This window comes from Sinocyclocheilus anshuiensis, unplaced genomic scaffold (genome assembly GCF_001515605.1).
Source record: "Sinocyclocheilus anshuiensis isolate Anshui unplaced genomic scaffold, SAMN03320099.WGS_v1.1 scaffold1133, whole genome shotgun sequence".
NCBI lineage: Eukaryota > Metazoa > Chordata > Actinopteri > Cypriniformes > Cyprinidae > Sinocyclocheilus > Sinocyclocheilus anshuiensis.
In genome coordinates this window covers 627211-640372 of record NW_015555792.1, presented here as the reverse complement: position 1 = coordinate 640372, position 13162 = coordinate 627211, and the positions used below count along the sequence as shown (strand labels likewise).

At 39.5% G+C, this 13162-nt stretch overlaps 1 protein-coding gene across 1 annotated transcript in view; it reads left to right on the top strand.

Moving 5' to 3' along the window:
- The window catches only part of LOC107674886 (FERM and PDZ domain-containing protein 3-like), a 77772-nt gene extending 64841 nt beyond the window's left edge, over positions 1-12931 (top strand). Inside the window, exons 7-16 of the mRNA XM_016469031.1 lie at positions 168-275; positions 3619-3750; positions 4990-5109; positions 5206-5342; positions 5728-5854; positions 6359-6448; positions 6625-6804; positions 6905-7040; positions 7707-8549; positions 8909-12931. Of these exons, the coding sequence (XP_016324517.1) occupies positions 168-275; positions 3619-3750; positions 4990-5109; positions 5206-5342; positions 5728-5854; positions 6359-6448; positions 6625-6804; positions 6905-7040; positions 7707-8549; positions 8909-11685 (4650 nt within the window). The 3' untranslated portion in view covers positions 11686-12931. The remainder of the gene's footprint in view (positions 1-167; positions 276-3618; positions 3751-4989; positions 5110-5205; positions 5343-5727; positions 5855-6358; positions 6449-6624; positions 6805-6904; positions 7041-7706; positions 8550-8908) is intronic.
- Positions 12932-13162: the final 231 nt, after the last annotated feature.

Here is a 13162-nt window from a genome sequence, read left to right as displayed (position 1 = left end):
CAGTTAAAGTCTTGTCATGTGTTTCTACATTCTTTCTTTGTCTCTTAGATATTAGATTTTCTTATTTGAGACTCTGTATTGACCTATTGAGTCTTTTCTTTTCGTAATATCTCATCCAAGGTTCACTGACTGCTTTCTCCCCTCTTTCTTGCCTCTGTCTTTTTCAGACCATGCTTAAAGACGATTCTCTGCTTCTGATACCAAATGTGTTGAAGGTGTTTCTGGAAAATGGACAGATCAAATCCTTTACATTTGACAGCCGCACCACTGTTAGGGTGAGTGTGATGGGAAAACTCTTCCCAGTAACACTTTTTTTAAAGGACCAATTATCACTATTAACTAGCATGCATATTACAGTTTTTCTCAATTGATTTGACACATTTCTCCAAACTCAGGTCACTGTTCTCAAAACAGTTAACACAGTGATCTGAATACTTTGTAATTTTCCTAAACAGATTGAACGTTTTCATTAATTTCATACAAATTAAAAATCATGCAAATGATTTTCTCAAAACAATGTGCACAAAATTCTGAAATGTTTTCACAATAGTTAATACAACCAACCAATACTTTCAAATATCTGAAAAAAACATTTTACACAAATCACAAACTTTTATGTACCATTTGTCCAAACGGAACAAACAAATCTATTTTCGATTGGCTCTAAACTGACAACTATTCGGTTAATCATACACTCAACACAAGAAATGCAATTTTCCTAATCGTTCACACATTTATCACAATTGCTTCAGAGTAATAATAAAAGGGAAAGTATACAAAGAGCAAGAACGAATATACAAAAAAAAATAATTTGTGAAAAATAAAATAAATAAAAATAAAGGGGGAGGGGTAAAGAAAGAGGTGTAAATCTATAAGTTGGAGGAGTGGGTAGAGAAAGGCGTGTAATGAGAGAGAAGATGAAGAGTGTAACAGGTAGAAAGAGATGAGCAGAGAGGAAGATGTGAAAAAAGAGGAGAGGAGAAGGAAAGGGAGAAGAGATGATTAGAGAAGAGGGCATTGGTGTAGTGGAAAGAGCAAAAGCAGAAACTGTAAGAAGACATGGACAGAGAGGAAGTGGACAACAGGGTGGAAGGAGAGGTAGAAGTCCTAACAAACCACACATCAATGGAAAGCTTATTTATTCAGCTTTGAGATGGTGTATAAATCTAAATAAATAAATAAAAAGACCCTTATGACTGGTTTTGTGGTCCAGGGTCACATGTAGTCTAGATAAAATGCAATGAAATTCTCTTCAAGATGTACAGTGGGTACGGAAAGTATTCAGACCCCCTTCAATGTGTGTGTGTGTGTGTGTGTGTTATATATATATATATAAAAAAGACTGATCTGTAGTTATCAGAAAAGTTTGTTTGCAGTTCTTGTTTGCTTCATGGGTGATAGCAGGTGTTGGAGCAATTTTTATTTCATTAAATATACACAATATATGTAAAACAAAACTCCCTGTTGAAGAATTGCAATAAACATGTATTTTCATTAGCATATTTGTGCATCTACAGCTGAATGTGTTTTATAATCCATTTATGCTTTTAATAAACGCATTACTAGAAAAAATTGCAGTGCTTCATTTTGCAGTAAAGTTGAACTGTTTGGTTAAGATAATTTTGTGTTTGGATGGCTGTGCTAATTGTTTTGAGAACAAGTACATTGCACTGGAGAAAAGTGTCAAATCGATTGAGAAAAACTGTCATAGCATATTGGCTTTTTATTAGCACATATTCTTATTCATAGCCTTATTCTGCATACCCATATTTTAGATCCCTTAAACCTACCCTTACCTAAACTTAACAACTACCTTACTAACAAGCAGCCAATTAGAAGTTTATTGAGGCAAAAGTTTTGTTTGATCATTAGATAATAGTGAGAATTGGGCCATAAAATAAAGTGTACTCTTTCCTGTTACTAGAAACACAACAGGAGGAATTCACTCATTTTTGTTTGCTTGTTTTGTTTTTTGTTTATGCATATAAATGAATATGCCATAGTATAGAAACATTGCTATTTACATCTGTAGTCTCTATACAGGTATCACAAGACAATGACAATGCATTTATATTAATACAAATATTAATTAATATTTGTCATTAATATAAAGTTTAAATAAGATTGTACCTAGAATAGAACCTTATGGGACCCCTGTAAATCAGTCAAGGTGAGGAGATTTGGTGCACATGCATCACTTTCTATTGAAAAGATGTGATGTCATCTAAATAATTCTAAGAATATTAAAACATTTGTTTTGTAAAAGATTCTTTCAGAACTATTTGTAGACAATACGCTACAAATTTTTGAACAAGAGGTTATTCTTACTATGCCCTCATTACTCAAGTATTACCTACAGTAGTCACTGTGCAGCAACTAATAGTGATCTGGGCAATTATATTAAAATTAATTAAAAAAAAAAAATTTACTTCAAAATAATGGTCCAGAGCACTAGTAGATCTAGGTAACACAACTAAGTAGTGATGCATTTAATGACCATGTTCCGAAGTGGGGGGAAAAGACAATTGTCCATGTCTCAGACACGTTAATGTTGTAATTAATTAACTGGCAGTTCTTTATAATTGCTCATAGTTAGTAGTTCTTAATGATGCTACTCTCATTCAATAATTATTGATTACCTAATAATTGCCCTGAAGTCACCAGTACTTACTGATTAGGTAATCTTGTTCCAGTATTAGTTGATAGTATAGCTGACATGCTATTGTAGAGCTATTCATGTGTCCTGAATAGTTTCTTTACCTACAGAGCATCATTCTAAAATGCTACCGAATAGAGTAACGTGGCTTGGAAAAGTCATTAGCCAACATTATATTTTTCTTTCTGAGAGCAAAAGTGATAAAAAGGGCAATCACTTTCTTTTGTACAGCTGATCTTACGTTATGTCAGAACAAAGCGTGAATTCCAAGAGCTATGATCAACTGAAAGAAATGCAATAGTTTTTATTCAGCTTTCAAAGGCGTTGTAATTTTTGAACGTGTAGATGAGTTGAGGTTTGATGGTTTCAGACCATTAAAAAACCTAGTGAGCTTTTTTCCTCTCCTACATTTCGCAGCATTGTTGACATTTCTCACAATCCCTCCTGAGCTGATATCTTCAGCCTTTGGTCAGTATCACTAAACAGATTATCTCAATCCTGGTGACAGAACACGGTGCAGTAATCCGTCTATCTCCCATAGCTGGAGTTACTGTCATCAAACACTAAGAATATAATGCATCACAGCAGCCAGCGCACATTGGTGCTTTAGCACAGTGTTTAAGTACAGTATTTGCTTTGGTCACATGGAAACCTCATTAAATATTTGGCGTCCATTTCAGAAGCAAAGCCACTAGTCAGTAAAAAGCCTAATTTGTCTCCAGAGCAGGGTCCAGTGACTGAGTGTTGATTTCAGTGCTCCATCACTGATGGAAATGTCAAGCCTGTCCTCCTGTAGTTCACACACTGCTGATGCTGTTGCTTTCCACTACATTTACTTTACACTGTAATATCTGAGATATAGTAATACAGCAGAATTCATGCTTTAGGAGCTAAAAACACCAACCATCAGAAGAGTTACTACAGAATACAAGACCTTATTCTCCTTTTCCCATTCGCCCCAGGATGTGATATCGTCGCTGCAGGATCGCCTCTCTCTGCGCTACATCGAGCATTTTGCTTTAGTGCTGGAGTCCGGTGGACTGGCCCAGAATCAGAGGCTGCATCTGCTCCAGGAAAACCAGCCACTGTCTCATGTGAGTAAATGCCACCCAAAAACCACCGACTGATGCATTACCTTCACTCTAATGTTCAAGAGCTTTAAAAGCAGCCTTAAATGTGGAGAACAAGGTACTTTACACCAGTTTTCTATTGCGTGTTGCAACAAACAATTCTAATGAATTAAAAAAAAAAAAAAACCTTAGTGGTTTGTAGAGCATCTGTCATTGGACAAATATATACTGTAGAAGTACAGTGGTGGCCAAAATTGTTAGAACTCCTGACAGATCTGAAAATAATGACCTTTTTTTTTGACCAAAACAGGATTGAATTTCATAATGTTCATGAAACATGCAGATGGTTGCTCTGAGCACAACAAATATCAGATGAAGTGAGTCGTACTGTTTTTAAATGTAATATTTGGTATGTTCACCTTTTGCAGCAATGACAGCAGCACATCTCTCTGGCATAGTGTCAATATATTTCCTGAGAACTTCAACACTAATGTTATCCCATGCCTTCTATAACTCAAGCCAAAGGCTTTCCTTTGAATGTACAATAGATCTGTCCAGTTTATCTTCCAACTTGCCCCAAATTTGCTCGATGGGGTTGAGGTCCGGACTTTGAGGGGGCCAGTCCATCATTTTTAGTCTTCCAGCAGATTCCTTCCGTTGCAGGTAGTTCCGGCAATTTTTTGTTTTATGGGTATTGTAATGGCCAATTCAACAAAAAACAATTGAAACCTCTTAAATATGCCAAGTGTTCTAACAATTTTGGCCACCATTGTACATAAGCATTTTATTGTAGTAGTATTAGCATTTGAATTTGATTTAATAGTATTTATGTCTAATGTTATCCAGCATGATTTAAAAATATTCCAAAAACTTCTTGAGCTCCAATAGAACATCTGACCATCTGGACAAAGCAGTTCAAAAGCCCAGTCAATAATTCAGGCCATTTATTTGATTAGTGGCAGAAATTTAATTTTTCAATTATATTGAATTATTTAAAATCCTAAAATGTTCTGTGGTTTAAACTAGATTTTGAATCATAGGTTTTCTACTCAGTGTGGTCTCAGACTCATAGACGCCATTGTATATGAATATACAGTAATATAACCTTTAATAAGAACCTGAGTTACAGTATAATGTAATTCATTTGTTATGGCTGCTAGTAGCACATCACCTTCCTACCATAAGGAATTCAATGTGACAGTTTAGTGCTGGAGTATTTGTTACTGTTTTATTTCAAAGGTGTATTTTATTCTGTATTTTCAGGTAGTTCACAGGACCTACTTCCAGGGAATGAAGTGTCTTTTCCGAATTTGCTTCTTCCCAAAAGACCCTGCTGACTTATTGAGGAGAGACCCCGCTGCATTTGAGTACCTCTACATACAGGTGGATTAGTCATGAATATTCACATAATAAGAAACATGATTGGTCTGATATTAATATATAGCCTCTTGATATGTTATTTGTTCTAAATCCTCCCAGAGCCGCAATGATGTCATTAAAGAGCGGTTTGGGATGGACTGGAAGTCTGACGTCACGCTTAGGCTGGCAGCCCTTCACATCTACATCACTGTGTCGATTGCGAGACCCAATCAGAAGATTTCTCTGAAGCACGTCGAGTAAGTCTTTAAAACAGTCATGATTGCCTGAAAAGAGGAAATTTCATTTATTTATAATAGACCTTGATCCCTACCTTGATTTAAATATTATGCTATGAATTAAGGTTCCTGTTCACACTAAGACAGATGTTTGAAAGTTCAGTGCACTTATTTGGAATGGAAGTTAATGTGTGTCAAAAATGCAAAGTTGCCAAGTGTTGTCCTTGTGTTTTTTAGCAACATTTGAACAACATTGAGTAACCAAAGAAGCATGCATTAGATTTTGGATTAGCACCATAAGCAGCATCTAGTTTTCCACTGGTGGCAGATGACACTCGTGAAACCATCAAAGAGTACTGTAAGGTCCTGTAGCATGCTTTGAAGACTAAACCCGCATCATCTTTAGGAAAGAATGGGGTTTGGAACCTTTCCTTCCTTTGACTCTGTTGCCAACCGTCAAGGAGAAAAACGTCTGCAAGACTCTCTCACAGCTGTTGAAGACATATCAGCAACCTCCACCAGCTGGCAACAAGGTATATGTGGTTACTAAGATTATTTGGGGCAAATATCATTAAAAATAGGGCACTATTTATTTTTTACGTGTTTTACCTGTATTTTAAATTTTACACTGCATTCTGTTGTGTTTGGAGTTAACTGAAATGTCTGTAGAATTAATGGATAATGTCCTGGCAGAAAATGACCAGTTCTTTCTTTTTTTAAACAGTATATCTTAAATGGATGTCTTTGTCAAATGTCAATCAAGAAACATGCAACAAAGAAACCTTTTATCTCTTCAGTCTAATGCATGTTTTTGTATTTGTGTATTAATTGTATGCCCTAAGAGCATAGTTTATATGTGTAATGGTGGAATAGAGATATGCAAAACAGTGTGCAATTAATTTCTTCATACCAATCATTGTTACACATAGCAGACCTAATAGTAGCAAAACATTGCCCTCTGCTGGCCAGAATATTACCCTCTATGCACTTGCACAACTCACCAATCTTATTTTCTCTTTATCTGTGTTTCTATGCAGGTTTCTCCTCTTCAAGGAAAACTACAGTACATGCGCGTCTTAAATGACCTTCCACCATTCGGAGGCTTCTTGTTTCACACAGTTGGCTTGGTAACACAAATCTGAGATCACTTCTTAAACAATAATCAAGACACTTTTGCATTGATTTCATGGTTTTACAAAAATGTTCTAAATATTACCACGTTACCTTTCAAACCTAAAAAAATAAATAAATTGCTTGTCCTTCTGATACTGAATTTCTCATTATTTTATTTTTCCTCTGAAAGGATGAGAAGCAGTCAGCCACTACGTTGTTGGTTGGGCCGAGACATGGTATCAGTCATGTGATTGACCTAAAGAACAACCTAACAACGGTCTTAGCAGAGTTCAGCCGCGTGGCCAAGGTCCAGCTCTTCAGAGAGCATCATGGAGTAGCCCGGGTTGAGGTTGTTATTCTAGATGCAAAGGTGTGGAAAAAGCTCTGAAACAAAATCTGAAACAGTATTGCATTATACATCCTAAAATGCAATACTATACTAATATCTGTTTTCATAATAATTATTGTAGCCCTTGGTCTTATTAATGGAGTGGCCAGATGCATCAAACTTTACCTGTTTGATCTCTGGCTATTACAAGCTATTTGTGGACCCTAAAAGGACAATCTACTGCAGGATACCTGGTCAGCCTTATATGATCAAGGCAGGTATGTTAGAAATCTTATTGATATTGTTGCAATTTCATTAAAATACAACAAAGTCATTGCATGTAATATTCTGACAGTGCATTTGCTTTGCTTTTCATCTTCCACTGACTAGCTGAACTAAAATATGCTGCGTTGCACATGCAATTTGGGACATTTCAAAATAAAATAGATGTAATAATGGTGAGAAAATCTCGATGCCGACATCTAAAATATAAAACAAAATAAATTTAATTATAAACAAAAATAAATAATTGAATCCGTCATGACTTGAACTGATCAGGTTGCTTTCCAAAGGATCTTTGATTATATATTATAAGGACTTATCATGGCAATCATTCATAATTCCAGCTTGATCCCTCCATCTTCTTGAGCTCTCCATCCTCATCTTAAATCAGTTTATGCAAGCTTAACTGAAATGCTGATCAAGATACAGGCATATTTCTGGAAGTTTAAGTGTATGTTGCTTCGCGTTACTAAACCATGTATTGGATGTTCGCATCTCCTGTGGTCTGCCAAAGAGAAAGATCACAGCATGCCATTACATCCCACAAGGCTCTTTTCCATCTCTGAGAGCTCTATTCAGCAGACTCACCTTTGTCATCTGGACTCATTCCCATCCATCATGTTTTCTACTTGTTCAACCACTCAGACAGTTCTGTCATTTAGATTCCAGAAGCTCCCATGCCCAATTCCGCTCCGGAGCCACTGTGCCAAGTGGGAGTCGGCGAGAAGACAGAGAGGGGTCGTCCAGAGAGACAACACAGAAGACATCAGCATCACCCATATCTCAGCACCTTGGCCTGTGTCACATCCATTTAAAAGAGCAACAACAGCTGCAAGAGCTTCAGATACAAGCTGAACAAGAGCTTGACATTAATGAGAACCTTATCTCGCAGGTACAGAGTCGTTCACGCACAAAGTCTGATCCCACTCTAAAGAGCACCGAGTCAGTGACTGAACAAGACGGTCCCGCCGATGACAGCTCAAGCTTCAGAAACAGAGTGAAAACAATGGAGCCTTCACAGAGGTTTTTCTGTGACTCCTGCAAGGCAAAACTCCAAGCTCAAGGTTTGATCTCAGACACTGGGGAGACAGGAAGGCTCATTTTGCAGCAGTGTACAAATGCATGTGCTTCCCGTGAAGGAGGGGCTGTTGATCTCATTGCCTTACCGCTACCTGGGAATGAGGAAGATGAAGAGATGGATGATGGAGGAGGAAAGCTGCAGCCTCCCCCTCCCGCCATAGCAGCACCGCCCCCTGGGTTTCGTGACAACAGCTCTGACGAAGATGACCCTAAAAAGGGTCGGAAAGGAATCAAAGCCTCTGCTGCTGTGGCAGAGGGTCGAGAGGACGTTCCTGTAACACTGATTGATAATGTGACCACTAGGACGGTTCAAGACCACGCTCAGGAGTTAGACGATGCATTAGTGTCCACCCTCCAGGCGCTGGAAGCACTAGCTGCATCAGAGGATTACCCACACCATCACCAGCAGACACAACAGACAGCAGGTGGACTATGTGCTATTAAAAGTGCTGGTTCTTTACATGTCTATGAGTAAATGAGACTTTTAAAAGTCAAGCAAACTGTAAAATCTGAAATAGTCATTAAAAACTGGTTGTTTGTACATCTTATAATTACAGAAGGCTAACATATTAAGTTTTAAGGTCCCAAAACAAGTATCAGTGCAGTGTTACCTACTCCTTACCAACAAAATAACAAACAGGATCTTAACACTTTTTTAGAATTTAATTTTTGACTTTTAATTCCTAATTAGAACATGTATTTTCTCCTTATAATTTTGCTTACCTGAAGTGACCTTATGAGATTTCTTACGAGCATGGTTGTTTTTTTTTCTGTTCCCTTACAGGGTTGATTGTGCTGGCTGCCATAACCCCTGAATCGTCCCTAGACTCTGGACATGAGACAAATTCTTCAGAGCTAACTGATGTGTCTGAGATGGTGTCTGCCATGAAGCAGCATCAGAACCAGGCCTATCTACTTGCCCACCACATCAACAAAGAGCGACTTTTCAGTCGGCGAGACTTTCCCTTAACAATCCCTGGCTGTACCACACAAGCAATTGGTGGGGAGGCTTTTTCAATGAGCCAGATCCGTGGCGGATGTCCACCAAAATCTGTGATCTTAAGCAAGACCGTGCCCTTAAAAGTATGCCCCAATCAAGGAGTTAGTCCCTCTGACAACTCTGTGGAGCAGGGAAAGAGCCATGAAACAAAAGGTGAGAAGGATATAGAAAAAACAGAAAGAGGCCCTGTCAAAGAGTCCTTGGAAAAGTCTGAACCGCAGACATCTGATAAGCTTAAAGCATCTGATCAAGAGAGTGCTCCCAAAGTCAACACGGATCAGTTGCCTCAAGCTAATGAAGAAAAAACTAGCTCCGTTACCTCAGAAGGTGTCCAGGAAAAAGAATCTGGTACAGTCACCCTAGAAACTACCAGTATAGCCTTACCTGTTCTTTTACCAGTGGATAGAACTGCATCTGCTAAGATTTGTTCGACAAATATGTGCCAAGATGCCGACAATGCCTCAAGTGAGACCACTAAGCCTTTAAGTTCAAAGGGCCTTTTGCCAGCTGCTGACTTGTTCTGCACCTGTCCGGTACGACCAGAGCCTGGCCCACAGGTGCGTCTGAAAGATCCACAGGCCCAGAAACTGGTGGTGTTTCACTCATCATCTCCCACAGATGATGAGCGTCTCCGTGCCAAAGGACTTCAGTTAGCTAACAACAAAGAGAACGCAGCAAAGACACCTGATGCAAGCTTGGCTAAGCCTAGCGCCCTGCCCCCTACCAAGTTCTCACCAGCTATGCCTGTTAAAGTGGAACGGAAGGAGATGCCAGAGGCAAAGGCAGATAACTCCCAGACTAAAGCCCCTGTGGAACCACAGAAACCTGCTAAAAGTTTGCCTGTTCTGGAAGACCCAACACTTGTCCTAAGTTGTGCGGAAAAGGGTGCAACTATCCCAGGAGCAGAGTATAAGAAACAGGCAAATAACAAAGTCAAATCCCTGCGTAGTACACCCTTCCTGAGCTTTAGGAACTTAATTTCAGCCACCTTCCCAGCACGTTTGCGCAGAGAGACAGATGAGCGTCGTGCTCAACTTCAGAAGGTCAGGCAGTATGAGCTAGAGTTCCTGGAGGAGCTTCTAAAACCTAAAACATCTCAAGGAGAGTTCATACCACAGGGATCCTCTCCTGTTCCCTCATTTACCCCATGTGCCTGCCAGCTGCGCACGAGTCCCGTACAGAAAGTTCCTGGGATTTCACGAGAACAGCGACGCAGCTGTGATTGTAAGAGAATGTGCCGCGGAATGCGTCTCCCAGATACAGCTGTCGGTTCTGCAGCAGACCAGAGAGGGCGAGAGAGGACAGTCTCCAAAACTCCCCCAGCTATTCCAAAGTCTCCACATGCTCAAGGAGAATTACGGAAACCTCAGACTTTGGAAATCAAAACCACTCGAATCCGCTCCACAAGCCTAGAGTCAAGGGAACCCAGAGATACACCCACGTCATGTTTGCCTACGTGCCCTACCCGTTCAGAATGCATGGGCGCGCCACAGTACAAAAAGCTACAAAGGAGATATAGCATAGGGGAGATTGACAATAATGACAGCACCCCCCTGTATGCTGAGGTTAAACCAACAAAAGCAAAGAGCCTTGAGAAAGAAATGGAAAGAGTCAGGGCCACTGGACTTAGACTTCCAACTCCAGTAGAGCCTGTACATACTAAAGATGGGGATGCAAAGAAGAAGGGGATATTTTTTATTCAGGGAGAAGAGCTTCTTCAGGAAAGTCGAGAGGGTACCGCTGAGGTTCTGGGATTGCCAAGTGAGGATACTGAGGACAGAGAAAAATGCTGCTCCTTCTGCTTTTGTTATCGCAAATGTGAAGCTGCTGATGAGAGCAGTGAAAAAGATGAACTGTCTTATTCCATCCCCCTGCAGGTTTTGCCCGGGATGCACCTAGACTCAATGGCAATGCCAGTAGTCAGCAAAACACTTCAGGTACTCGATGCAGAGGACTTCAGTGGGGAGGAGGAGGAGGAAGAAGAGGAGCCACAAACACAGAGGATTGATCTGCGGGCCTGTGGGAATCTGGAAACTAACCTGGCAAGGGTACAGTCCTTGCAGGGCAAAACATTCTCGCTCCCTGATGGATTCCTAAACGCACAACTTGATGCCAATGAGCTGCTCTCAATTTTAAGGCAGTGTGCCAACAGTCCCCAAATCGAGGGTGAACCTCGTATCCCTCCTGCAAAACTGGCAGAATACAAGCAAGAACTTGCTGTCCATTTTAAAGAGTTCAGGGCATCATGTAGACGCGTGGCAAGTGTTGAGAAAAGTCCCTCTCGAATGCTAAGTGCTGTCACAGCTAGCTTCCAGGTGCTGTGCAACCTTACTCAAACATTCATTCGGCTGGTCAGGGGTGTACGATCTGAAACTCAAAAACTGCAGCTTTTACGCAAGGTCGAGGAGGTAGCTGTCAACTACACCCTTCTTCTTCGTGCTGCTGAAGAGGCAATGGGACACTCTAGTAGCCTTCCCAATAAGAGTGCAAGTCCTCAACTCCACACATTCACCAACATGGGCTCTCTTAATCGCCCTATCAAAACCTTGCCCAGCAAGTAATGACTCATTCACGCATGAGATTGTGGGGCAGGCCGGAAAGACAACTGCTCAACACTTTGGCAGGAATCTCTTCGGATCCTTCATCGGTTTACATTTTTACTCGCCTTTCTGTTCACCAACTGCTAAATTCCATAACCGCATAGCTATCTACTGTTATATGTTTATGAAGGTTGTGCTAAATTGTACACACAAAGGATCTTTTACATTGTTTGTACACAGAAGTGAGAAAAAAATACATCTGATCCTGTGCATTATAGATTATAGAATCTAACAGGGCTGTTCACTCGTGTTCTTAGAGAAAGGGTACTGTGAAATTGACTTAGTTTTTGTATATTAGTTGTTCCTATATTTAAATAACAAAGTGACTGTCTAGGGAAGGGCTGGTGGGGTTATTTTGTGTACTAACAATGGTTTATAAAGCATATTATGGAAAACCTATATTATCATTATTGCAATTACTGTAGAGACATTATAGCTACATAATCTAAAACATGCCCTGAGGGTGGCAAATCACAGAAAATTAAATAACAGATTTTGTAAATTAGGTAGAGAGAGAACTGGTTATTTGGTAATGTGCTTGTTTTTCAATTTTGTTTGTTGTGACATGAAATACTCCCTTTTCACAATATCGCATTCACAATGTCTGGATTTGTATCTCTGTAAGCATCTGAATTGACACTTTTTTAATTAATATTTATGAACACAAGAGCCCACTAACTAGATAGTGGAAGGAAACACCTGCCCAGGGCAGACAATGTAGCAGACTTAAATTCACCAGAATATTAATTGAAAGGATACAATGGTTGAGCTGAGACCAAGATGAAAAAAGGCGCTCCTGTTTGCTAATGCACAAAGAAATCCTTTCTCGCTCTCACCCCCACAAACTCATCCAGATCCATACCTCATACATGTAGTGGCAAACAGCGGCATTATTTTTTGAGTGGGCTGAGCTCATGATATCTGCATAATTTAGTGCAATCACTAAGCTAATGCTTGTGTAGATGACACAAAACCATTTTCTTTCCAAGTATAGCCTATATAAGTACACAGATAACCAATGTTTCACAATATTTTTTTGAATATTGCTTTGTTTTTCTTCTATCCCATATTTTGAAATGTCTTATATGTAGACAACTTTATTTTTTTGGATTTTCATGTGATGTCATCCATTGTGCACTCTTGAGAATATAACCCCGTCCCCATCCACACACACACAGAATAGTTTTATATGTATTTTAATAAAACCAACCGCTGTCTTATGTCTGAAAACTTTTCTGTCTCTTCCAATCTAGGATATAAATGGTTAAATTATGGTTTTATAATCCATACAAGGCTCTACTACTGTGACATTTAAATAATTAACATCTCACTGTTTTGGTGTCTTGCATGTTATCCCTACTTTAAAATAGAACCGAATGAAGTGGGCTCTGTCAAGCCAGCAACTAACAGACTGTTTAATGCTGGGTTTGGATTAACT